General features: G+C 37.7%; 2 protein-coding genes across 2 annotated transcripts in view; one reads left to right on the top strand and one right to left on the bottom strand.

Annotated features, from left to right (window-relative positions):
- The window catches only part of LOC123714991, a 37,969-nt gene extending 34,067 nt beyond the window's left edge, over nucleotides 1–3,902 (top strand). The window contains exons 16-20 of the mRNA XM_045669737.1: nucleotides 106–203; nucleotides 1,277–1,377; nucleotides 1,798–1,980; nucleotides 2,394–2,567; nucleotides 2,838–3,902. Coding sequence (XP_045525693.1) covers nucleotides 106–203; nucleotides 1,277–1,377; nucleotides 1,798–1,980; nucleotides 2,394–2,567; nucleotides 2,838–2,992 — 711 coding nt within the window. The 3' untranslated portion in view covers nucleotides 2,993–3,902. The remainder of the gene's footprint in view (nucleotides 1–105; nucleotides 204–1,276; nucleotides 1,378–1,797; nucleotides 1,981–2,393; nucleotides 2,568–2,837) is intronic.
- LOC123714990 (phospholipase DDHD2) overlaps nucleotides 1–4,799 on the bottom strand; it is an 83,100-nt gene extending 78,301 nt beyond the window's left edge. The window contains exon 1 of the mRNA XM_045669731.1: nucleotides 4,537–4,799. Within this exon, the coding sequence (XP_045525687.1) occupies nucleotides 4,537–4,690 (154 nt within the window). The 5' untranslated portion in view covers nucleotides 4,691–4,799. The remainder of the gene's footprint in view (nucleotides 1–4,536) is intronic.
- Between the last annotated feature and the right edge of the window lie 22,560 nt (nucleotides 4,800–27,359).

The following is a 27,359-nucleotide window of genomic DNA, read 5'->3' as shown; positions in this document are numbered from 1 at the left end:
TTAAATAAAAATAACGAAAATAATGTAAAAAAAATTACATCTGAACGACACGGTTTAAATTAGTCGATTGAGTAGTACTCAGCAATGTACAATTTTCAATTTCAGTTATACTTCGAAGTTACAAATCACAGAGAGCAGAGGATCCGATTTAATTTCGAAGCTAAAGGAGAGCTTTTTCTGCTGAATGGAATTGAGCCGACATCGTAAGTACCGGCAAAATTCTTGAGCATTAAACAAGGGAGTGGGGGAAAGTTTGCGCATCTTACAGCGCGAGACAAACGTCAACTGATTTACCAAACACGCGATCGACACGGCACTCTCCCAAGTGATACCTAAAAATCGGTTCTGTAGAGGGAATGACATTTGTTCTAGATGTTTTCCGTTATCTATATCATTCACACTCCCTACCATTAGCATGAGTAAGATTCTGAGTCACTTGAGCTCGAACTAACTCCCGAGAGTTTTTCAATTCAAAATTCCTGTCATGCCGGAGTTATACTAATCACTGACTTATCTTAGCCTAGTTTTTAAGCGGGAATGTTAGGGTTAATATTCTCTTTACTTGTGAAATTACACTAAAATTGATATACAGTGTAAACTCCATGTAACGTCGCTCGATTTAACGACGAAGTCAGTAACGCGTCGAAATCAATTTTGGCTTAGGTTGGTTTAGCTTGTCTTCCATACAATACACTCTACATAGCATTACACGCACTCTTAATAACGACAACTATTGAGTAATAAGGTATTTGTTATGTTGCTATAATTAGAAAAAACTGCGCAATATTCGACTATCGTCATCGCGCATACGAACTTTCTAAGAAATTCGTTCTTTTGTTGACAAATTGGGATTACTTGCACGTGTAGACTGTTGTTGACCATGACAAATAAGTAGAAGACATGGATTATTTATACGTTTTTCTTCTCTTTAGAGCAGTGAGCGTTCTATGTGCGCATTTAACATTCGCTCGCACTGTGAAGGAAAACATCGTAAGGAATCCGTTGTCAAGCACAGGAGGCTGAACACCTACCTGCCTATTAGATCGACAAATGATCATGAAACATATACCGAAATCTGTGGGTAAAACGGTTGTAGCGACACTGGTTATTTTCTTTAATTATATTATGCGAAAATGCTACTTTCCTTTAACATACTAAAGTCATACTTAGAGCTGAATTTCGACTCTGAACCTCTCCCCAAATGTTTCCACTAACCTGATACCGACGGGACTGGCCGCGTACGACTCACTTTGACTTACGAATCTAACTTTTGTAGACGAGACATAAACGCGGGTGAAACATTCACGGTGATAGTCAACCTGCTAATATCAGCCAATACACAACCAGGTCGGGATCTCATCACCTTCACGGCGTATGGTAAGCAATGTTTTATAAAACAGGAAGGAAATGGAAGCTCCCGTGGTGGTATCCACCGCTCATCGACACTTAAAATTTCTCTTCACATCTCGTAAAATTTGATTTTATGAGCATTTGTATACAGATTGTTTCATACATGCAATCGAATTGTGACTTTCATATGTCCTGCATACATAACAAGTACAAGCCGTTCAGCGCTAGTGGCCAAGTCTGTCCGGTAAACAATATTCTTAGTCGGCTGACAAAACAGTTTAATTTATCTATTTAATTATCTCTTTATCAGTTACGTAGGTAAAACTTCTTAAATTCCTTTCAATAATTATATTGATTTATTAATTTGTTTATTTATCTTTTCACTTCATAATATGGTTATATATTCCAGTTCAATAGAATGTGTAAGCTTTAAAACTATGTTCACAGCGGGCACTGAACAACTTTCTTCATCAGTATATGTATACATACTGGCCTCGGGTCAAACTATCAATGATATAAATGCTCCAGAAGTGAGTCACAATTTCCAAGGCTCCTGTATACTTCGACAAGGGAGTGACTGTGCTGAATATACCTGGACTACGAATGTAATTGCCAGAGATCCTGCTGCTGGTAAGTGTTTTAGCTTGTGAGGCCTATGGGATTATATATGAACCCCAAAAAGTAAATCTTGTGTCACTCCAGAATGTGTCAACTGAACCAAGACTTGAAAAACTGTGTATTGATTGATTCTATCCTCTTCAAGGAACAATGTAATATACAATAATTATTCGATTGCTTACATGTAAATTAAAGTAGTTATAACCAATGTTAAAATTTTAATACATATCTCAAGCTTCATATTATGTTGAGCGCTAACAAATTTGACAATGTCATGTTTGTCATCTTCAAACAAATAAAACGCCTTGACTTTAAACTATATTTAAATTGGATTGTTGTCTAAGAATAAGACTCATAAGGTCCCACAATAAAAATTCAAACCTCGCATGTAAACTTACTATAAAACTGTGGTGAAAACATTTCAGGATTGCTTCGTGTTACATCATCCCCAGTGGGTGTATTTTATGACAGCAACTTCATAGCTGGCTCTAGACAGCAATTGCAGGCAACATACAGAGCCACTTGTTGTTCACCACGGGTGATAATAAACGCTGTTGATGCCTTGGGCAACACTAACAGCTATACCATTGATATTTCTAGTAAGTTACAAGCTAAGGCTAATATATATTTATAGTTAGGTTAGTTAGATGTATAAATTGGTTTTTTTTTTGGTAAATAACAAATGAATACATTGATTTTGTCCCAGTATTAAATTGATAAGTTGATAAAGAAATTTAATTTAACAACAATTTCTCATTCATAAAAGTATGATTAAAAGTTTCCTTCTCGTTTTTGGAGAAAACCAAGCTAAATATATAAGGAATCTAGCACAAAGGTGTATCTCCTCACTTTTTAATTTCTGTTTACAGATTACCTTCCACCTGCCGCCATAGCAGCCATTGTTCTAGGTGTATTTCTATTGATTGCAATTATAGCACTCACAATATTCCTTATTTACTGGTGTGTAAGACGGAGAAAGGATATCAGGGATCTGCCTACTTACACATCACGAAATGTTAGTTAAGATGTATAAAAGATTTAAGATATATGTAAAGAATACATTATTTTAAATATATATGTAAGATATTCCTAATAACTGAATTTGTCGAGATAGATTGGCACTTTTACAAGGATGAGACAACTTATGATATCATCTTATTTATCATTAAAACTAAAAAAATATATTAGATATATAAACTTAATGGTTTAAGCAATAGCTTCTGGCAAGATGTAGAAGTTTTAACTGCTTCTGTATAAATCATAGTTTATTAAATATTATATATTAGTATTAAAAAATATATGTAAACATGTTTAGTACTTTAGACACTTTAAGTTTGTTTATAAATATACTATAAACCCTGATGAAGTTAGGAGCAGTGTTGATCTAGTGGCTTAATTGTCACACTCTCACATCACTTCATACTGGATTTTTTTTTCCATGTGTGTGCAATTAATATGCACTCTTACAAATCAGAATATAACTATTAAGTCTTATATGTCTGTCCTACATGTCTATTTATAAAATAAAAATTTATTATTATTAACATATACTGTAATAAATATAGTTGTTTATAATTTATTCTCAAAGTAATGTGTATCCGTCAAATATTCAGCAGCTTATAGTATGTTTATATAAACAAGGGGTAATATGTATGAATATTTTGTCATAAATTCAGTGTACAAAATATATGTCTAAGTTACCTGTAACAGTAAGTTATTTTGTAATTTATAATTTTAACTTTATATATTAAACCTGAATTATGTTATCTCAATTATATAACATGATATGAGTATAACAGATGGCTGAAAATTATTATATCTTATCATCATATTTGTATCAGAGTAAACTTCAAAATTAGCAATTCAACTAAACATTATTATAATTTTCTTGGTTTCTACTAATACGGGTAAAATTTTATATTGCTAGTGTAAATGCAGCCATATTTAGCTTTTAAGTTTTTACTAAATTATTTTGAAATAAATTTGTTGTGATACACTTTATGTTTGAATTCCTACTCTCAGCTTCAAACATGTATTTAAGAGATTGGTTTCATTTCTTTGATTCCAGATGCAACAAGATAAACTATACTTTAAGACTATAAAGTATATACATTAATAATAAACAAGAAAACTACATATACTTAATTCAAACCTTAGGTATAATATGCCAATAAGTTTTACAAAGTATCACAACTTACTTTCTTCAGTGTACCACTGGTATATTCATGTTGATAATATCGTCTGAAGACCGGTAATATTTCACAACGAAATGGAATTTTGTTACTGCCATACAAAAAAGAAGGCATTTTATAAGACACAAGCGTCACCGTCGTCACTATACTTTTATTTACGATTAAGAGAACCACAAAAGAACCATAATAATGAAAACGAAAGTTTGTGATTTAGAAAAAACTACGGAAAGCAAATATTGCTGCACGATTGTAGCAAATTTAAGCGATAACTGTCAGTAAATGACGCCTACATTCATAATCATGGTGTGAGATCATAAACTGGCAAAGGTCATCGAAATCGTATTCAAAAAAATTTAAGTACTAAAATAGCACATACCTTGTCGTGTGATCAGTTCCTGGCTAGGAACAGCGGGCAACAACACAGCATTGTGCGTCAAATCCTCAATCGAAAGGCCAACAACAGCCGTCGATAACAATGGGTTTTTCACAACACTCCTGTTTATATGATCACCAAAACCTTTTTCAGACATATTATCACGGTTTTATTAATGGGTACATAAAAACTTTTACACGAATTTTCACATTTGGAGGTCACAAAAAACAAATTTAATTATGTGAAATTACGTGTCACAAATTTATATTTTGATTTGACGTTAGTCAATTGTCAAAATTTAGATCATACATTTTTTGCTCCTAGCCGGTAAGGGCCACAGACAGAGTTTAGAGTTTTTAAAGAATACACATTAACAAACTGATGTCTTTTCATATTAAACAAACATAAACCGTCTCATCCGAGTAAAACCAAATATATAAATAAATATTTACTAGATAGAATATTTAGAATATTTTTCTACTTCAATTATAATTTCATAATCATTGTTGCGTCTCATATAATTTCAGTTTATATTATTTTCTTAGTCTAAGGAAGTCCAAAGATACCAAGCTTAACAATTACTTATGGCTGGAAGAAATCGCTTTGAAAGTTTTTCAATTATAAAACTAGCCGCAAGTGCACAGCAATCTGTGTCTCTATAAAAATCTGTAAGAGCAAATCAAGGAAAATAAAAAGTTGTTTGGTTTATCTTTTCATGAAATTGACATACTTTGGATACGCTTAAGGAATTTGACCAAGTTAAATTACCATATTAACCAATATCACGGGGCAGTTGTTTACACAAAAAAATATTTATCAATAAAGTTTAAAGAACTAAACCTAATAAATGCTATCGGACTTGAGTTGCAAATCTCAAATTACAATATAATATTGCCTATCTACCGGTCTCCATCATTAATAAATCCAGATAATTTCACTACATCGCTAATTAATCATCTTGAGAATATTATCCATAGTAACAACAGCTTTAATTTTAAAGTAAAATTCACTTGATCGTTTTTTATTTAGTAAAATAAATAAATGTTAAAAAATGTAATCATTGCAAATTGCATGGATGGAGTTGGATTTGGCAATTGGATGGATGCATACAAGAGGCAACAGCTGCCTCAATCACGTCTTTCTGTGCCTTGAAAAAAAAAAACAGCATACGCGGTTTATTTTATATACAGCCTTATCTTTTTAACAATGAGTATGAGTATGCAGTGTCACAATGGTTCAAAGCCGTGATTAAAACTTAGTAAATAATGACTATGTGAATTTAAAAATTCTCATAGTCATTATTTACTAAGTTTAGTCTTCCAAATTATTTCTAATATAATAATATTATCTGTTAGTATTCTTGTCTGTAGGCACTAGAAAGTACATAATATATATCTCAAAGTAATGGATATATATATATATATATATTACGACAGGTACTGTAGTCTGTTTGTATGGACTAGTCTGTGGTGGCTGGATGACTAGGTGAACTCCACTTTGAATAATTTTATTAGATTACTATTTTATTTTGTGCAGGTGAACTGTGATGTCTTTTTAGCTATAATGTTTTTATTCATTACATTTTTTGACCGGAAAAATATTAAACCATCCTTCAAGTCACAGATGAGTTTATATTTCGATGAGTATAGTATTATTTTCTTTGACTTATGGAGTATGTGAGTGAATAGTAATTAAAATGGGCTTAATTTTTTGATATCGTTTTTATAACATATCGTCTACGGTAAAAGCTGTAGGCTTATGATCTGCTTTAGTTTATTAAAGTTAATCTAAATTGTTCAGACGACGCATTTTTAACAAAACAGTTGAGTACTAGCAACAGTACCAACTTCATTGTTGCTGGCTATTGGAAACTCATAATTCACAAACTTTGTTGTTTCTTTACTAATCAATTTGGTGTTACTGGTTTTTGTAGTAAAATAATTGTAATAAAAAGATTACAAGTATATTTTCTGTAAGTTGATGGTTGATTTTTGTCTTTACCCTCTTGTTAAAGAATGATCAATAGTTTGTATACTGTTGGCGCAATTTTTTCTTTTTACTATTAAATAACAAGATTATTTGATTTTAAAAATATAGGCAGACATGTTAAATTGAACATATCATTTTGAAAAGGGTATGAGTCCAATTAGTAAATCTTTCTTACAAGAATAGTCTATGGTGCAGTACAGAAACTAAATACAGGAGTAGAGAAATAATCAATTATTTATATATGTTTTAAATATACCTTATTTTTGAGTTTCTTTTACATACATAATATCATTTTTGGTGTTTTCATTGATGGATGCTTAGTATTAGTAGTATTATATGATAAGGATGGCCTAGAACCCATTTTCTGTAGGAATCCACAAATAGAACCAGTTTCTTTTAATAGTTTGGATTCCATTTCCTAATGTCTAACATTTTCAGGCTCTATTTTAAAGTTTTCATTAATTTCAGTGTTAAGATTTTTATACTTGCTTGGTGTGTATATCATGTAATTTTTTCTGATGTCTTAAAATTAATGACCTTTTTAGGGTGTGAATATTTCCTTTTGTATTGTTACCTTATTCAGTTGATATTGTTACTTGCCAGTGATAAAAGAATGTGGACTATTGCATTATTCAAATTTTGGCCTTAAAAACAATCTGAAAACGGGTGCAGGTCTTTTGCATCATTACCAACATATTTTTTGTCTACTTTGTTAAAAAGTCCCTTACAATAAGAATTAAAAACAGTTTTACACCTTTGGATCATTCTTGCATATAGTTTCCACTTCATGTATTTTTTTTGTTACATTTATTTGCTTGTCTTTTGTATATCAATATCTACGTGATAAACACTTTTTGCATTGTCATTAATATATAAATTTTTTAACCTTGTAAGACCCAAGACAAAAACTGGTTACTATATAATTGCCCAATGTGCTGTTACTAATTTTGTCTTTTGATAATGACTTTGTTTTTTTGTAACTGGCAGTGTCGTTACATCTTTAAAAGATTTGTCTCTTTTTAAAATAAATTTGAATTGTGTAAAGTCAGATGTATAATGGTTCACCTTTAATTTTGACCTTATAACCATATCTACTAATAAAAAATGCCATAGACCGAGCGGCTTAATATTATCTTGCAGTGCATTTTTCCAATTGTAAACAATCTCAATTTGCACATCTTGTTTGAAATATTCTGGTACTCCTCTGGTTGTAGAAGTACTTCCTTCCTTTTTAATCCCCTTTCAATATTATCAATCACTCTGTCAGCAGGTAGAATAGAGTGACCTGATATTGGGAAGATAAGTTCATGTTGATGTTTTTTTTATGTTTTTGGGGCTCAGGCAAACAGCACATTTTAATAAAAAAATATGTTTATTTTGAACTCCGCAACCATCAGCTACTCATCTCAACATATGAATTCTTTTAAAATCTAGTAAATTCAATCAGTGATAAACTCCAGAACTTTTGTTTTAATTTTCGTTCCATATGTGCGTTCCATGAAGTGACTGTATCTTTGTTAAGCCTTTTTTCCTTCCACTGCTAGTACAACTGCGTAATTATACAAACATCGCCATGGGCCATTTCTTTGTTTTATGGCTACATGACAGTCGAGCAGATTTGGTCGAAAGTGTCGACGCCACCCTTTGTTTCATTATAAAAATGAATCATGTTTGGTTTTCCTTTCGTAGAATAAACCGTGTCTTCTTCCTCGCATGATGGAAGCACATAAACCATTTTGTTAGGCTTAGGTTTAAACGACACTAATGGACCAGCATAACAAAACATGGATGTTCCAACAGGCCTAGAATGCTTTATTTTCAGATTTTCAGGAATTTCCCGTTTATTAGACCTTATTGTACCGACCAAAGTCAGGTTGTATGGGTGTAAAGTTTTTGCTAAAGGAACTGACGTGAACCAGTTATCGCAGGTTACAATTCTATTGCTTCCGTGGACTGACTTTGTTAGTTCCTTAGGAAGGAACTTTTTCCTTCCTAAAACCTATAACCTGTTCGTCAATGGTCTCGTACGCTCCAGGGGTGTAGTTGACCGGCAATGGTTTATAAAGGTCTCACAAATGTTTCTTATTGGAATAAACGTATCATTAGTTCTTCGTTGTGGTCGCAAACTTTTATTATCCAAGCAGGAACGTTATCAAAAAATCAAATCTATCTTTACTCATAGCAGCAACATATGAGGCGTATAGTTGCAAAATACTCTAAAACGATTCTAGGAAAAAGATGAGGAAGTACTTTTTTTATTTTATTATTTACTATTACAATTTGTATCTGTTAACATTTTTAAGAAAGCACGGCAACACTAAAGAAAAAAATAAAATCGTCAATATAGTCATAAATAAATAAATAAAAAAGTTTGATTATAGCGGATTTTGAAACTCATCGTTAATTATAGTGGGATTTGATATTGACTCGTTACGTTTTAGGGGACTTTGCAAGCAACAAAAATTTAAACTTGGATGGGTTTATACATCGTTCATTGTGTATAATCAGGTTTATATGATAGGTAACAGTGGTTAGTATAAGCATTATATTTAATAAAAACAAGTGTGTACATAAGAAATTAACACTTTTTATTTAAATTAATTTGACAAGACAAACAGGTAGTTACTGCAAAGTATAAATTTTTTTTTTTACAAAATGCTTTAAATAGAGTAATAAACTTTGTAATAATACCCTGCATAGTTGTTATAAAAGATTACACATAACTATTATTTTCTGTAAATCCAGATTCACACAAGTCAGACATAGTAGGACTTTCAATCATATTTTCCGGTTGTTCTTGTGCTCTTTCTTTAACTATTTTATAAAAAGTTAATGTCTCCAAGGTTTCCCAATTATCACCGAAATGCGTTTTTAATAATTTCAAAACATCCTGTAATTTGGCAGCATTCGGGATTATTTTATTAGGTTGAATGATATCAGGTTGAATCATAGTTATTTTTTTTCTCCTTTTTGGTAATTGTCATTTTTGAGTTGTTTTCTGCCCGGTAATTAACTTCTCCTTGCACTAATACATTTTCAGTCTTAGTCCGGGTAATAAATATTCGTTTACACTTCATAAAAGCAAAATGCCAACTAGTAGTAGGCTTTATAATATTCTGATAACTAGTCTTCCAGTCATATACAGGAATTGATGCCATATCTGTACATTGTGTATGTTCTTGCAATACGGACACATATTCAGTTGGTGATGTTATAACTTCCTTAGTTTTTATGACCTTTTCAATTTTAGGAAAAACAGGGTAAATTATTTCTATTCTTTTAAGTTGCCTTGGTGCTTCTAAGTAAAGCCATTTACCGAGCATTGAGATCATGCTGGTATTCTTGTTCTGTCAAGATCAACCATCAGATATTATTCTTAATACCTTAATATTGTCCATCAAATTGTTATTTTGCAGAAAGTTGTAAAAAGCACTAATTATTTCATTACTGCTTTTTGCATGGGTTGTATCGTCCCAGTAATAAGAATAAACGTTAGTTGGTGTCAATTTTGCTTTCGAGTTCCCTGCTACAATAGCAAAATGGTAGAAACTAAACTGTCTACTGTAATAAGCAGACCGATCTGGTAATTTCGGAAGTGCTTGGTTCTTTTGACAATCGAAAGATATTGTCAAAAGCCTATCAGCTTCTTCTTGAAGTATGCTGTAGAATGCTCTATATTTCAATCTGTGAATACGTTTCTCAATAATTAATTGGTTTTTATTCGATACATCTTTCTCTGCTTTCAATCTTTCGGGTGTTCCGAAGCCGATGTTGTAGTATTTGTTAAAGACATTTCTAAAGAAATGTTGTTTTACTTGCAAGTCTGGTTCACAAGATTCATTGTATATGCGCCACATTTTACGTATGTTGAGTTCTGCCGAAAGATACACTCTATGCATATTTTTGGATCTACAATAGAGTCACTATTGTCCTTTGAATGATTCTATGAACCACTGAACAGACAATTTTTTAGCAGTAAACTTATCCGTATTTCTGTCCCCACCCCGATTTTCGACGGGCATTTGACCCCCACTTTCATAAAATCTTTTTAAAACACACTGGATCCGATCTTTCTTAACTAACAGAGCCCATTTTCTGACATATTGGAACTTTAGCACCTTTATCTGCTAAAATGTAGTATTTCATTGCCTTTGTTCGTTTATCATTTTTCTTCCTTTTTGCTTCCTGTATTGAACTAAATTTCAAAATAAAATTATCTTGAGTAACTTTGTTGGAACATAGGTAAAATTTGCCGTAAAATTTTTCTAATCATCTGCATAGTTAGTTGTTTGCATTGAAATGCCTTTTGGTTGTGATTACAGGTAGGGATTTTGGTAAACCAGCAGCTTTGTATCTGAAATTTTTTTTATTTTCAACTGGATTTAAAAATTAGGCCAATTAGCTATATCTTCCACAATATCGTCGCTTATAAATATAATGAAGCATTCCAAAGGTTCGTAAAGGCCTTTGTTCATTCGAGTAGGTCCCCTATATGTCCGTATTATATTACAAGATGAAACCCTGCCACTAGTTCCTCCTTTGGTAGCTGTCCAACGATGGTTGTTTTTGCCTCTGAGGTGTTGACGTTGTGGCATAACAGCATTATTTGGCACAATGGACGGATAATTTCCTCGGGTATCAGGAATTCTTTCAGTATCCATTGGGTTTTGTATTTGTTATGTGGTTTTATTATGGCCTATAACATTTTTAAATGTTCATTTAATATTGGTAAAGACAACAAAATTCATTATTAGAAAAGTTAAATAAAGTCACACTAAAGATAACCATACGTCATATCGACGTACAGTAGATATATATTGGCGAAAGTATTGCACTAAGCACTTATCCAAACATCACAAGTGCCACATGCAATCTTCATGGATCAAATGAGTTCACAGCATTAATGAATAATGTATACTGGGAATAGAGAGCCATCTTACAGTTTTTTGTCATATTATAAACTATACGTCATTGTGAACATACAACGCCATCTCTTATCGATATCGAAAACATAAGTATGTATGAGGGTACATAGCTATGCACTTTAAAAGGTATAGACAATAAAGTACAAGTACTGCTGGTATAGATTATATAGGAATATATTATATATTCTAGACCAGTGTACTTTAAAGAATATTGAAGTATGTAAACTTCGTAAGTTCGTTTATTCATAGAGTAACTAACTGACAAAAATATTGATTTATCTACGTGATACAATTAATTTAATAAAATACCATTTATACAAACGAAATATTTATTTCTTAAAATGTTTTGAAATATTCTTGGGCGGAAGATTTCATTTCATCACGAGAGTAGGTCATTTTCCACATAAAATTCGGAAGATCGACCTGCACCAGCTATATCACACCACACAGCACACTTTGGAACATTTTTTTAAATGTGTCACACATACACTTTGTATTTTCGTAAAACATTGGTCTAACTCAAGCGATGGATAATTTAATTTATTTTTAAAATATTCTGATCGTGTGTAGCTGTTGTTTGTTTAATTTTGATGTCCTAACTTTTTGGCATGATTTGCACCTTTTAATGATAAATTTCAAACACTGACAGGACACAGCAAACATGTTCCTCCATTAATTTCTGTATGGCCCTGTCCTCAATCACATTCACTTTCACTGGCGTTGTGTATGAATTCCTCCCTAAATGGAATTACACTTTCTTCAGCTTCTATCAGTTGATTTTCTTTGAGAAAAAAGTCCAAGTGAGTGAATCGTAGTGTTTCGTAGACAACAGGTCTACTTTCATTACGATTTCCGTGTAACTTTTCGAAATCGTAGAAATTAAAAGTACACGATAGCTCGAGAAGTGACGATAAACTTATAACCTGGTTTTCGGCAATTTTTAATTGGATCTATCTTTTTTATTTGTCTGACCTTTTATTAAGTATTTATTTGTGATGAGCGACTTAAATGTGCCTGCATATATGCAGTAACGATTTGAATTGGCTTGGCTTTATCATCGATTTATGTGCCGACACGACCATATTAAACGTTAGATAAGTGTTCATTTTTCTAATTTGCACCGCATTACATTATTCTATTGTTGGAATTTCCACCGATTTATTGTTAGATTATTCATCAGCATCCATGGCTATGCAGCCCCTTGTGGGCCTTAGCCTCCTCAAGCACACTTCGCCATCGCAATCTATCCAGAGCTTCCCGTTTCCAATTGCGTACCCCTATTGTTTCGAGGTCCTTCACAACTCCATCCCACCAACGTAGCTTCGGTCTACCGGGATTTCTCTTGCCACTGAGTTGTGAGTTTAGTAAGGACCTTGGGGTTCTGTCTTTCGCCATCGACATTTACCGACAGACCCATAGAAGTGGCTGCTTTTCGGAGGCTTTTAAAACATTCCGCGAATTGGGTGGACTTATAAAATATAGTACCTCTAACTTCTAGTTCGGCATCTCTAATGCAATTCTCCAATGCTAAGTTGAACAGTAGGCATGCGTCACCATGTCTATATAATATGTGGTAAATGCGGGCGAGATGTCACTTTGTATCTTATTACCACTAATTATATTATAATTAGTGGTATTAGCCATCGACATTTTAGTCAGCCGTATAAGTTTGAGGGGAATATTGAATTCAGTCATTGCCTCGTAAAGTTTAGGGCGTAGAACAGAATCGTAAGCTGAGTTAAAATCTATAAACAGATGGTGTGTGGGTATTCCGAATTCCGTCATCTTTTCTAATATCATCCTGAGTGCGAAAATTTAACAAAAAACGGAAACCACATTGATACTGACCAATTGTATTCTCGACATATGGCTGAAGCTTATGATTGATTAGGCTAGAGAGAACTTTATATGCCCATATGTATCACCTTTCTTATGTAAGGGTATGATTACTCCCGAGTTCCAATGTTCTGGCATAGTCTCATCAATACGCACTCTCTATAAGCGAGTGGAGGACACGAACAAGGCTGGGGCCACCCTGATTTAAGGTATACCATCGTATCCTGGGGACCTTTAGTTCTTAAGACATTGTATCGCTGACGCGGTTTCTTCAGCCGTTGGTAAGAATTCGTCGTCTCTCCGATTAGGGTCAAGTGTCGAGTCATCTTGGACAGGTGTAATATTTGCATAGGTAGTAGTTCCATTTAGCAGTTCACTGAAGTGTTCGTCCCATCTTTTCAGTATACCATCGAGGTCATTCACAATTTCACCGTCTTTGTTACGGCACGCACATGTCCTAGGTACGAACGAATTCTTTTCTCTCAACGTTCACTTTATTGTAGAAAAGTCGAAGGTCCTTTGTTTTGTGCAGACCTTCTATGTCCCTTACCTCCCGCTCGTCACATTCCCGTTTTTTTCTGTTCCTTTCTGGCCAGTCTACAACGGGTTCTGTTATTTCGAGAGTTCCTCTGTATCGTCTTAAGATATGCGTCATTTTTATGCTCAGTCGCAGCTCTGCACTCTGCATCGAACCAATTCTTCCTTCTTTCCCTGTTTTTCATACCAATTGTTTCTGAGGCTGCAGTTTGAATTGCTTCACTGCACTGTCGCCACATTTCTGTTGGGCAGGTATATTGTATATTGACTGAAGGTCTTCCAGTTTGCTCGAATAGAGCTCTTTCAGTGCTTCTGTATTAAATTTGTGCAGTGTGTCGGCTTTGTGTGATTTACCGTTGGAGATCCTGCCCTTTACCTTGGCCATGACAAGGTAGTGATCCGAGTTCTTTTTTGTTCCTCTACAAGCCTTAAAGATTGTTGTTGTAGATTGTTAGATTATTACTACAATAAAAATACCGTTGTAGAAATTACGTGCGTTTACAAACTATTAATTATTCTTATATTTACACTACAGATGTTTGGCTATAAGTATAAGTGACCAGCATTAATTCGTCTATACCTTTCCTATCGTTTTATAAAACTAAATTAGCGAAAATCTGTAATTACTAATCTCCATTACTATTTGCTATAAACATCAAATTTTTGGGGTCCCATAAAAGCTAGTCAGCTTCAGGTGAGCGCTATACCCTTAACCGATGCGAGCCGCCGCTCTTTCTATGCGTCAACGATATTGGTGACCTTAAGAACCGCAAGAGCGTTAGTTCTCTTCTATTTACAGGCAAAGACGATGTTTTACTCTTGATTCGACAGCGGGACTATGTATAGTGACGCATAAACACCTCTCGAAATTATGGCCGTTCTTATTTGTTTTATCATTTTTTGCGGAGTCTCGAAGCCTTCTCTCGGTATAATTAAGGACGGGAAAAAAATCTTCACCCTGATACATATCGTCAATACCTTTTTATTTCAATTTACGAAAATCTGCTAATATGCAATTACTAATCTCCATTACTATTTGCTATAAACATCAACCTTTTTGTGTACCATCCAAACTAGTGGCCACCAGTATCTGAAGGTCTTATTGTTGCTACAACATTGAAATTTCACATCTATTTGTCTATTGTATATAAAGTTCATGATGACGTTTAATTAATAGGGATTTCATCAATCGTCATCATTTTCAATCTTATTTGTAAGTAAGTACCTATCGTATAAACATCGTGAACAAAGAGATCCAAAATTAGCTTTTTGTTTCCGATTTGGGTACTGATACGATAGAAAGGTTTTCAACTCTATCAGACAGATAACTATTAAAACTCTCAATAGTATAATAATCCCGGATGAGCAGGTGTTTTTGATTGCCTTTTTGTTAAGTAATTTTTTGTATTGGAGAATTTCGGAATTGAAGCTCTAGTTTCAATATCGGACCATATGTCATGTATCATAACAGGCATGTGCCATATATAAGTATCTTTATTAGAATCTTTAACTGTCGAAAGTGCTATTGAAGCTTTATTATTTCAGATGCTCAAGCGGTCTTTTAGCGTTAAATTATCATGCTTCTTTACTAGCCGTTGGCAATTTGCAAGTGTTTGACTGTTTTTGCTTGTGTATTTGTCCAGGTTTGGTGTTTTAGATGTCGTGGAATAGCTGAGGTGTAAAATGGTTTGCCTTTAACTCCCATGGGTATTCTTTTCATTTTGACGATTTCTTTTCAAGACCAATAATGTTTACGTTTATTGCATATTCTTCTATAATTTTTTAGTAAGTATGTTGATCTTAGACATATATTAGTATTCTCTAGAATACTTGTTAATCTGTACCTAACTATTGTAAATTGCGTGTTAGAAAAAAGACGTGCCAATGGCACCTAACGGATAAGAATTAAATATTTCGCCCACCAAAGTACTTTTAGTGTTCACTAGGTGCAATTATAGATGTAACTTTTGATTTTCTCCTATTCTATCAACCAATAGATTGCCATTCGCTGAGGTGGCGGTCTCCACTTAGGCATAGAGGCGTTGCACACCTCCATCATACTCCGTTGGAGGCTGCGGACGCCCTCTTCCACACTTGCAACCGGGGTTGAATCCGTACACCACACCTGAACAACGGCAACCTCCTCCGCTCGCTCTCGGTTAAGTCGACCAACCATCCAGCGCGGAAAAGTCCGATGACTGCTCCGTGGCGTCAGAGGTGGCCCTGAAGAAGCATTAACAAAAATCTTAATGTAACGGTGATCTGAGAATGTCTCCAAATCCCTCATTACCTCTCATCCAGACAACCTCCACGCGATATTTGAAGTGGCAAGCGTGACATCCACCCGAGGTTGAGGTTCCCCTGTAGGAAGCTGGTGCAACTTTGATCCATATTAATCAGACATTGCACCAGACTCCCCAGAAAGGAACACCTCCGGTGTCGGACGTGTTGCAGCCACAACAAGACCCCCTTTGCTAGTCCACCCATCTTATGCTCCGCAGGCATTCCAGTCGAAGCACAAACCACGCAGTGTGCTTGCAAACCGCACTCACCAGCCGATCTTCCCACATCTATAATACGCCATTCCTAGATCCACCTCTGATGTACACATTTCTCTTGTGTGCCCCAGTCGCATACACTAAAAACATCTTAGGGGTCGTTCCTCACGTATTTCTACCCTGGCCGAGCTCCCCCCAATAAGCCGCCCTTCGGCTTCGGCCGGAGACTTCTTGGCAGCAGAGATCGGACACAAGATAAAGATGTCCCCCATACCATTGTCACGCCTAAGGATTTGCCCAGGCTTAATTTGTTGAGAAGAACAACCCTTAGCTGCCACGGTTGTCACCACCTCCTCAACGGTTACGCTGTCGTCAAGGTCTCGGATGTAAAGATCCGCACATTTGACGGGTCTCTCAACCCGAGCTACGTCCGCCAGCACCTCTCGAAGCCACTCCGCGAGGCGGTCGGCCTTTTCTCCCCTCTGGGCACCCGGAATCTCTAACAGCCGCGCCCCTGTAGCAGTTGTACGCATGCTCACCCTTTCAATGCCCACACCTGATAGACTGATGTCCTGCTTGGTTCTGGACCAATGAGCGGCGTACGTGTGTCCCCTCTCTGCCGCATCCTTCCGCAGAGTTAAAACAACCGCGGCAGTGGTAGGCTCCACGAAAACCCGCGCAGTACTGTGGTCAGCCTGCCCATACTTTGCACCCCCAAGACCCTGCTGCTGCAAACCAGGTTGTGTTTGGGATAGTCCTTCAACTGGTAACCTCAAATTATTCGACTTCGCCGCAATTTCCACAATACTAAGAACCCGAGCAATCGTGCGCTACCTCAGTTCAGGCACCTCTTTTATATTATTTATATTATCAGACCTCTGAGCTTCTAAAGCAGCGAGCCAATCGGCATGGTGGGCGTTAAAATAGCCAAGTATCACGATTTCAGCATGACAGTTCAGATGGTAGGAATCCTTTCGAGCAGGGAATCTGAAGCCATTTGGATGTGCTCAATGAGTCGGTCAGTATCGGTATTTCCGCTATGGGACCTATACAGGCATGCGTAGAATCGCGGATGGTCATCGCAGTCTACGCGCAGCCAGAGGTTAGATAAGTCCCTTCCTCCAAGCGTCCCGAGGCGACGAGAACTGATATCCTCTCTGACGTACACGCAAACTCCAGCCCGCGGCACAAATGAATGTTCCAATTTGTACCCTGGCTAGGAGAGGTAAGAAGTATCAGCCGGGGAGGAAATCTGAGTTTCGGTAAGAAAGAGTAAGGCCGGCTTCGCAGTCTCTAAATGATAGTGGACAGCGTGGATGTTGGAGTTGAGTCCCCTAATATTTGTGAAGTCCACGGCGAGTGTGGATGGGGGTGCCTTTGTTGGATTGCTCCGTTTGCCCCGAGACCGATAATTTTTTTTAAGAGCGCAGAATTGCCCCCCCCCCAGTATACGAAGAGCAGCCTGTACGTCCACCACCGGGTGCTGAGTGTCCTGGTCGTGGACGCCCAGAGGGGGATTCTCCACCGCCAGCGCGTGTGGTACCTCCCTGGAGTAGATTCTGATTCTTCTGCACCTTCATATTTCTTGTAGAGGGGAGGGGAGGGATGGGCTCCGAGAATCTTTCACACCGCACGAAACGCGAGTACAAGACGGCGAACCTTCGCTTCGCCGAATCACTTTACACTGGTTTTCTGAAAGACAGTGGTACTGCCCCCGGTCGTGCCTGCCCGTTTGGCTGAAGCCAGGAGGCAACAGCATGGCACTCCCACTAGGAAGGGATTGACTGATTGCGCTGATGAAATAACCTCTGTAACAGGTTATTTCACCAGTGGGCGATGGGGTCGTCACGTCCCGACGCCGACAAAACCAGACCGACCTGAGGCGGCCTCGGAGACATCCACCTCTTCTTTGCGCCTAACATCCCGACGTGCACTCCGCAATTGGCGTTCTAAAGTGGAACGAGCGACTTGCTCCGCCATATCCTGCTCAGCCTCCTCAAGACCAACCGCGTGTTTCACAGCCTTCTTCTTACTCGCCTTCACCACAACATTGGGGGGCGACGGGTCAAGCAGGTATTCCCGCCTCCGGGATCCAGAGCGGGACCTACAAATCTATCACTCTCGGCCATCTTGCCGACAAAAAGGTCCAGGCCCCTTATGGAGACCTAGCCTTGCCCGTCCAGTAATGTATCTTACAGTATTACACAAAAAATTCTAATTATAATCTAAAGAATATAAATACTATAACTATCTTAATCTACACACACTTAGAATTCATACACTTAAACTAAAATCACCGCCGCTGGTCAAGATGACGCAATCACACAAAAGGAATGTTGAATTACTGACCACTTGTAATTTCCATCCTCGGCCTAGAACTACTACATTCTAAACCTACACACTCTCCTTTCTATAGTTCGATGCCCACTGCATACTATAGAAATTCGACCGTGCCCTCCACGTACGGTTTAAGCACTCGCCCGGTACCGTACAACCCTACTAAAGGCCGAGAACAAATTTAAATTAAAACTTGCACTCGAACCGGGAATCGAACCCAGTACCCCCTCACCACAGCAGTCACATACAAAGACCGCTAGGATATGAGGCCCTTAACCTGTCCTGCTGCCTAACTACTGTTGGCCTCTGGTGGCGTGGTTGAGCACTAGGTCAGCAGTGGCTTGGCATGTGGCATTCGGTCGTGGCAATAAAGCATTTTCACTACAAACATGTAAACTACTCAGCGGCAACGTGCTACTTGCGGATAGCACAAAGTTTGATGATTTTATAGTGTAGGTAGTACAGAGCTGGTCTCCTTTCGGTATTGCAGATCGCAGTACTAAGGCAACAGGCAGACACGACATGTTAAAACTTGTTTTCCAAAGCGTTTAGACAGTTTATAGAGTCCGTAACGGTTCTTCAAGCCAGGATAGAGAGGCACCATTTTACCGACTTTACGTCTACCTACATTTTTTTTTAAATACAAGGAATTGGATAGTGGCCAGTAAAGAATGCGTTGCTTTGAAAAGATTGTATTCCTACATGTTGTACACTAGTTTATCAGGTTGTCCTTTGACATAGGCCGTGTCGTTCTATCTTGCGCTGACCATCCGTTAGGTAAATAATCATCTCATCACTATAATTGTTGTCCTCTGTCTTCTTCCGTTTATAGAATACCAATGGACAATATCCCTCATCGTCTTTGCCAGGATTGTCGTGACATCTCACCCACACAAATTATTTTATTTTAGTTCTGAGGACATTCCTTACTTAGGTATTTACATTTTTTAAATACTCGATCGGTCGTTTAGGAGTAAATGACCATGATTTTTTTTTAAATTATTTGGGCTAAATTAATCAAGCAGGGAAAAATCGGATAATGGTAGGCGTAGGCGAGTATAGAATATTTTTGGGGAAACGTTCCCATGCTTCTTATCATCAAGTTGGCATCAAGTAAAACTGTAAAGCTTTTCTGGTCGTTACTGTCAATGTTTTGAATTTACTTTACTCATTATGTTACCACGGCATGGCACGGTAACATAATGAGATTTCAAACATCTCATTACACCTTGGTCCATAAGTTGCAGTACGGATATAACATTTGGAGGTAAAACCACTAGTTTATTGAACTTCAAAAGTAACTGGAGGCTGGATGAGCAGGACACTTATCAACTAAAAGTAGAATTGTCTTATTGAGTGTATAAGTGTAGTGTCTTAAGTGTGTGATAAGTTTCGCTAATTTCCGATGTCATCCAAGGTTTCATATTGTTTTCATACGTTACCGATAGTGAGCGTATTTTTTTAAAGCATCGTGGTTTCTTTACCTATAAGCTATAATATAATATAAGCTTCCTTTTGCAGGATCCTTTTATATTTGCTGCAACCATAATCAGTATTGTTTTAGATAACATTCCGCCAGAACAATTTCTCCTTTGAATTTTAAAGTCCTGTCTGGTGTCATACTGTAAAAACATCCGGTTTAGTCAGCGTTAAAAATGTCGTCTGGTGCGTAGTCTTCGTATAACACAGGCCACGTTTGTGACATCCATTGTTCTTCTACAGTACTATCAACACTGGCAGCTTCACTACTCATTTTGCCGACAACGATACCGTGCCTATCCCGGAAACGTTAGATCCAAGAGGCAGAGCAAACGAAACCTTCACCAAAACGCTGAGCAAAATCGTTTGCTTTTTGTTAAAGAATTAGTCAGTTAAGTGGCAAATTCTTTGCCTTTTAATATTTAGATCATTTAAGCAAAGCTTCCTTCTCCGTATGCTTCGTTGTTCATGCTCGTTCTATTTCCAATAAATGGTCCTCAAAAAGTGTTCCATCTTTTTCTCTCTTTCCAAATGGTTGAAATTTTCGAGTGCGCGGCCAAATCTTTGTTTAGAATTTCACTTTTAAGCTTTTATATAAAAAGCGATTCTTCTATAGTAATTTGTTTTGTTTTCTTTGCGACATGTTAAAAGTTTCACGAATAAATAATTCAACAATATGTTTTGATGCGTCTGGTGTTCAGATAAGTAACAAACTAATTGAAGCGATATGAGAAATCGGACTTTTTGCATCGATTATACTCGTGTACTGAAAATATCAGATATATGTAGTCGCTTAAAGAGATATGTTGTAATAAGCGATGTCGTAAAAAGCGGTTTGTGGTCTCATTTTATTGCAATCCAACATTGTTTTCGAAACATGCGCATACAAACAAATATACAAACTCAAAAATATACTAACATTATATTTCAATAATCTAGTAAAAATACAAAAAAGCAAATAAAATCACTCACCTGTAATTCGCTGCTAAATATATTAAATAATAATTTTTACTGTAAAGAGATTTGTTTTCAATTTGGTAATTTTCAAAGGGTTAATGAAGATTATAAAACGTGTATCGCCTTGACATGACCAAGCAAACTGTCAACTCTCTTCAAAATTGCGACGCGCCGGTAATGAAACTTGCACTATTGTCTATACCATAGACTTTATGGTACTAGTAGCATAAACCCGCGAAATTTAAAATGTTTCGAATAATCATAACTGTGTTGAGTCATCTCCTTATGGGCCAGCATTAAATTAAACGAGTAATTACGTGACTGATATTTATTGCTTAACACTCGTCTAAGCGCAACGGGGCCCGGAAACAACTGACTCGCGACTCGTAATTTTCACACGTCGACAGTTGTCCCCACAACTGTATTTTTTTAATTTTCTTTAATCAATTTATTTAACAGACAAGTAGATCAGCCTTCTGTGTCTGACATGAGATATGCTGTTTTCCATACGACTGTTTGCCTTCACACCAAATTTTCCACCACACACGAAATTCCATTCGTTCTCAGCCATGATTCGAATGCACGATCAGTCCAACACTGCTCTACTCTAGATAAATATTTCTTACATTTTCACGGAGCAGCACGGCACCAAACCGGGTGCAATGCACGTGAGCCTAGTCTGTATGATTTTAGTGGCATTGTTAAGGGCAATTTTTATAGTGGTCTTTAATTCCATTTCATTTTTTTAAAATACTTCACCGGTCTTTTAGAAGTAAATGATCGTGGTATTTTACATGACCTGCGCGAAATGAATTTTGAAAAATTTTGCCGGGTGAACGCTTTCACGAAAGGCTGTTTGGACCAACCACACTCGAGTCACACACCAGTACACAATCCTCGCGGGCTTGTATCTCAAGGAATCGACAACAGACTAAGTAAGCTTAGTAGCGAGCAAAGCGGCACATAACTCTAATCGTGGGATGCTGGTCGGCTTTAATGGTGCTACTTTAGGCTTAGCACATAGTAGGTAAGGTAAGGTGGACTCAATTTCCGCACTTAGACGCATGGTTGGTCCGTTGTGCGTAAAAGCCGTAGCTAATTTAGCCAGCCTAACTTCTTCCAGAAGCACAGAAGTCGCCCGGGCGCATCACAGGCTTCGCGGAGCGACCTCACTGTTCCGAGGATTTTTGTGCGTTGATTAGCCACAGCCTCGCATTTCGGGACTACGTGGGTGACTGATTCCTCTGCGCTGAAACAGAGAAAACTCGTGCAGAGGGCACGAGGGGCTGTCTGTCGCGCCTAAGAAAAAATGTTTATTAAGGAGACAATGGCCCGTAATTTTCCCTATCACTGTTTTGAGATTGGTTCTGTTCAGGGTTAGAAGTCGCATAGTAAGTTGCGGATTCACAGCCGGCAGAGCCATTTTGGACTGTTTGCAATATACACTTCGCGACCATCGTTGAGTCTGGAGTTCAGCGGATCTCGGGCGAATCCACGTTCGAACTAGCGAGAAGGGCAAGGGGAGGAGCGGATGCGGTCCAGCAGGCATCCTACCAGAGCCTTTTCTCGCAAGCTCGTCAGCAGCATCATTGCCGAGAGGACCACTGTGTCCCTTTATCCACTAGGGTAGCGCTGTTAGTTAGACCTATTGCCTCCAGTGCTTCGTGACACTCCAGTATTAATTTAGATATTTGACGGACTTTTGCCATGGGATGGCTTGCCCGTATAGGTTTACCTCTGTCTTGAGGTGAAATTTTTCCCTAGCGTTAGCACCGGGGTTGCACCTGGCAAAGAGAACTGCTACGCTTTTCTCGGGATTTATTTGGAAGCCCCATTTCCGAAACCATTCGCCTAACGACGTGGTAGCGGTCTGGAGGCTGTCCACAATGACACCTCCACCACCTATCTTTGTGAGTGGTATAGAGAGCGGTGTCATCGGCATAGAGGGCTAGCTCCACATTGGGAGCCCTAGGGATGTCGCCGATATACAGCGTGAACAGAAGGGGTGAGAGGACCGAGCCCTGAGGGACTCCGGCCATGATGGGGCGAGGAGACGATAACGTTCCTTCTACGCGATAGCGCATTGAGCGGTCGGACAAGAAGTCGTGTACGATACGCACGAATCTTAGTGGCACATTAAGGTGGTAGAGCTTGTAAACCAAGTCGTTGTGCCAGACCTTGTCTAAAGCTTTCGCTATGTCGAAGAAGAGCGCACCCGTGGCTCTCGGTTTCAGGGAGCTATTCATCCCGGAGAGGATGTGCTCCGTGATTCGATGGACTTGATGAACGCACGAGTGGGCCGGCCTGAAGCCAAACTGCTCATCGGGAATTCGCTTTTTAAGTACCTTCTCGTGGGGTTGTTACGGGGTTTGCCTGCTTTGTGAATACCAATGACAATGGCCTCTTTCCACTGCGCCGGGAAGGTGCAGTTTTCAATGAGGCAATTGAAAATGGACACTAGTAGGCATATCAGATGGGGCGGGAGGCACCGGAGGACCTTGTTCGAGATGGCGTCGAGACCTGGTGATTTACGAGGCAGTGAACGCTTTATTAGACTTTTGACCTCGGCGATCGATGTAGGAGGGAGCGGCTTGGGAGGGAGGGGCAGTGCTACGATGCGTTCGACCTCGCGGTGCACGTGTTCGACGTGCGCCGGGTCGCTATGGTCAAGATACGGGGTGCACTGCTCCACTAGGTTGACGGCTAAGCACTCGGCTTTTTCGTCGTCGTCGAATGCGTCAGGCAGATTTCGTATAACGCAGAGTGTTCTGCGGTTTTCGTCGGTCGGTGCTCTGGCGAAGGCGTGAGTCGCCGCGTTCTTCTCGGTCAACAGACGCCTCGCGTCCGGGGGAAGCTCCCAGCGTTGAGCGAACTCATCTGGGACGACTCGGCGACCTTGGTCTGAATGTGATTAGTGACCGAGGAGATCGCGTCTAACGCGTGAGCGGACGAGACTAAATTGTCGGGGACATTTGGGAGGGCAGAGCTGTCGGCGGGCTTGAGAGCCTCGTCTAACTTCTGCCAGTCGACAATGGACTTGTTCTCTTCTCTCGAGTGTTAGGAGGGCCGAATTCAAAGTGAACTGGGAAGTGGTCAGAGTCTAACTCGTGTAGCGTCTCTACGCTTCGCGGCTGTAGCGCCACGTTACGTAGAACCGCTACGTCTATGACGTCCGTTGAGAGAAGGCCGTTGCCTGTTATGCCGCGGCGGGTCGGTTGTATGGGGGCAATGACGTTGAAATTGACCACGTCTATTCCGCGGCGGCCTCCGCAGTGTGGCTGAGGGCTTTAGCTGGAGGGCTCACCTTAAGTGTGGGCCCTCCGTTATGACAGGGGTCGGCGCCGGCGCCTGGGAAGACGTCACGGGTGCCGATTTTGTTGGCAGAAACGGGAAGGCCTCTGACGTGAGCTAGAGTTGACAGCGGTGACACTGTCGTGTGAAGGAGTGTTTGAGGGGGGTTTCAACCCTCAGCCCCGATAGCTTGCAACACTCTCGTAGGCTAAAAATCTTTTTCCCATAAAAATATTTTCAAGTAATTCATTAAGCATATTAAGACAACACTGAATTTGATGAATACAAAAATATAAATCAATATTGATACAATAAAATGCAAAATCATCCACATATTGAGATATTGTCACAGTGTTAGGCAGGTTTCTGCAAATATTAGTAGTAACAATGTTAAAAAGAATCGGAGACATCGGATCCCCTTGGGCAAGACCACGTCTGCATATTCTCGAAAGTACCTTCCCATTCTGTAGCTTGTAAACCAAGACTCTCTCCTTCAGAAACTCTATAATATATCTAATAAGAAAAGGGTCAACATCGAATTCTACAAGGCATTGAGACAAAGAATAAATATCAACGTTATTATAAGCATTATTGACATTCAGAAAGGCGCAAAGAACATATTGATTATTTGAAAGAGCCATCTCTGAATCTGTTAGAAAACGCGACAGATTATCTTGGCATGAAAAGCCCCTACGAAATCCTATTGTGCATTTGTTAAAATAGTTATTACTTTCAAAATGAAATTCTAGACGCTTACAAACCATTAAATTTTACATATACAGTTGATTAGGGATATAGGCCGATATTTTATAGAATCAGAGTTGCTTTTAGGAATGGCTATGAGTTTTACTTGTCTTCATTGCATTGGGATGACTCCAGATTCATAAATCAAATTAAATATGTACAGCAAAAGTTCCTTAGCGTTATACGGGAGATTGTATATGAGTCATATAATATCAAAAACGGCATCCTCCATTTTACATTTGAAATAAACATGACAAACGTTTTTTCAATTATTATTTTGGCAAAATGGTTAACAGTTTACAAAATATACTTCATAGTTTTATTATTTAGTAGTTTGAAGCGATTTAATAGCGGTAACAAGAAAATATTGAAAGAAATCGTTAAAAAAAACATGGAGATTGCTAACTTTGTTACGCATTATTGGAAATAGCCGGGTTTGATAGTAACTGTGTTGGAGACTGCCATTTTTGAAACAGATACCGCCATTTTTTTAAATTAAACAATGAGTGAGTAAATTATTTTGATACTTTTCGAAACTGAGTCTTTGAATTATTTTTTGATATAAAGAAAACGCATAAAATATTTCGAATTGTTATATTGACAAAACTATACGCAGATAAATCATGCCCATCTAGGTAAACAGTAAAACATTTTGAATGTGCGTATGTCAATACAAAAAAAATGTTGTAATATTTAAGAACATTATACTTTTAATTATAATAAAAATGAAAATAATGATATTCGTAAAAGAGGTTCCTCATTCTGATATTCACATAAAATCTCATCTACATCAAGTATTGCGTTAGAACTTGTAGTTCCATCTTCTGTATTCTCTACAGTCTCAAATAAAGATTTATAAAACAACAATTCCTCATCTTTAATTTATCTCAATTTTCTCCGTAATGTTTTATTAATATTTTTTTTACATCTGTTAACTTATTTGTGTTTACGCGCCCAGAAGAAATAATTTTACCAACGGTCATGGTATCGAAGTTTTTTTTTTTTGTTATCCCTCTATACATACCGTCGTTGACTTTATAGAACAAGTCTCCCTTTACGACTACATCAACTCTACTTTTAATAAAAAATCTTTTAGATTTTTGAAACTGAAAATGCCACTGACCGATATCTTTAACACAAGTCTTCCTAGCGCTTCTCCAGTCATAAACTTTGAAGTCAACTCCTAACTTAAAACAGTACTGTAATTTTCTATAATGGTCAAGGATTCTTTGGGATTTTTTATTATTTCTCGTTTGCGTATATCTTTTTCAATCATTCCAAATACTCGATCCGGTGTTATAAATGAATGTCCTACTACAGGAAACACTATTTCAACAACTTTTACGGTTTCAGGGGCATAATTTGTGAGCTTAGCTATCTTACTTAGCTTAGCTAACTTAGCTATCATTGTCACCATAGTTGAGTTTTTATTTTGTCCACCGCAACCATCCGCAATCAGACGTACTGTTTTTATTCCAATAAAGTCTGTTGAACGAAGTCGGTGGAATACAAGAAGGCACAGGCAACAGGCAATTTCATTTGAGCCTTTCGCAAAAGTGTCTTCAGTCCAGCAGTACGCAAAGGTATTTTCCTTTGAAAGTTTTGTCTTACAAGTGCCCTGAATAACGGTACAGTTATACAGATATAATTGTCTAGAATAATAAGTGGTTTGATCAGGAAGTTTAGGCATAGGACCATTTTTTTGACAATCAAAGAAAATGTCATCACATCAGCATATTCTTCGCGAACTAAATCATAAAATGCTTTGGCTCGCAATTTGTGAACTCTTCTATCTATCATAATATCATTTCGTTTTGATATATCTTTTTCTACTTTTAATAATTCATCGTGCTGCAAACAAGTTGAGCAGACGTCTGTTTGGGGAGAGCCAAATCCTAAATTAAACGTATTAAATATCTTTCTAAAATATGCCTTCTTGACTTTTAAATTATTCTGTGCTTGAGTGTTATATATACGCCACATTTTGTTAATGTTAAGTTTGGCTGGTAGATAAAATCTTTTAGTTGATCCTCGGCAATAATGAGGCTCATCGCAATTGAAACAACAAATAAATGTCTTCACAGCAGCCAGCTTTTCTCTGAAAGGTAATTCTTTGCGATTACCTCCACGGTTTTCCGATAACAACGTACCAGATTTAAAAAAAATGTTTCATTATTGTTTGAACTCTATGTTTTGTAATTTGCAATATTTTAAGAAATGCTATTTGACAAAC

Source organism: Pieris brassicae, chromosome 10 (assembly GCF_905147105.1).
Source record: "Pieris brassicae chromosome 10, ilPieBrab1.1, whole genome shotgun sequence".
Lineage (NCBI taxonomy): Eukaryota > Metazoa > Arthropoda > Insecta > Lepidoptera > Pieridae > Pieris > Pieris brassicae.
Note: the sequence above shows the minus strand (reverse complement) of the source record. Positions and strands in the feature narration are given on the sequence as shown.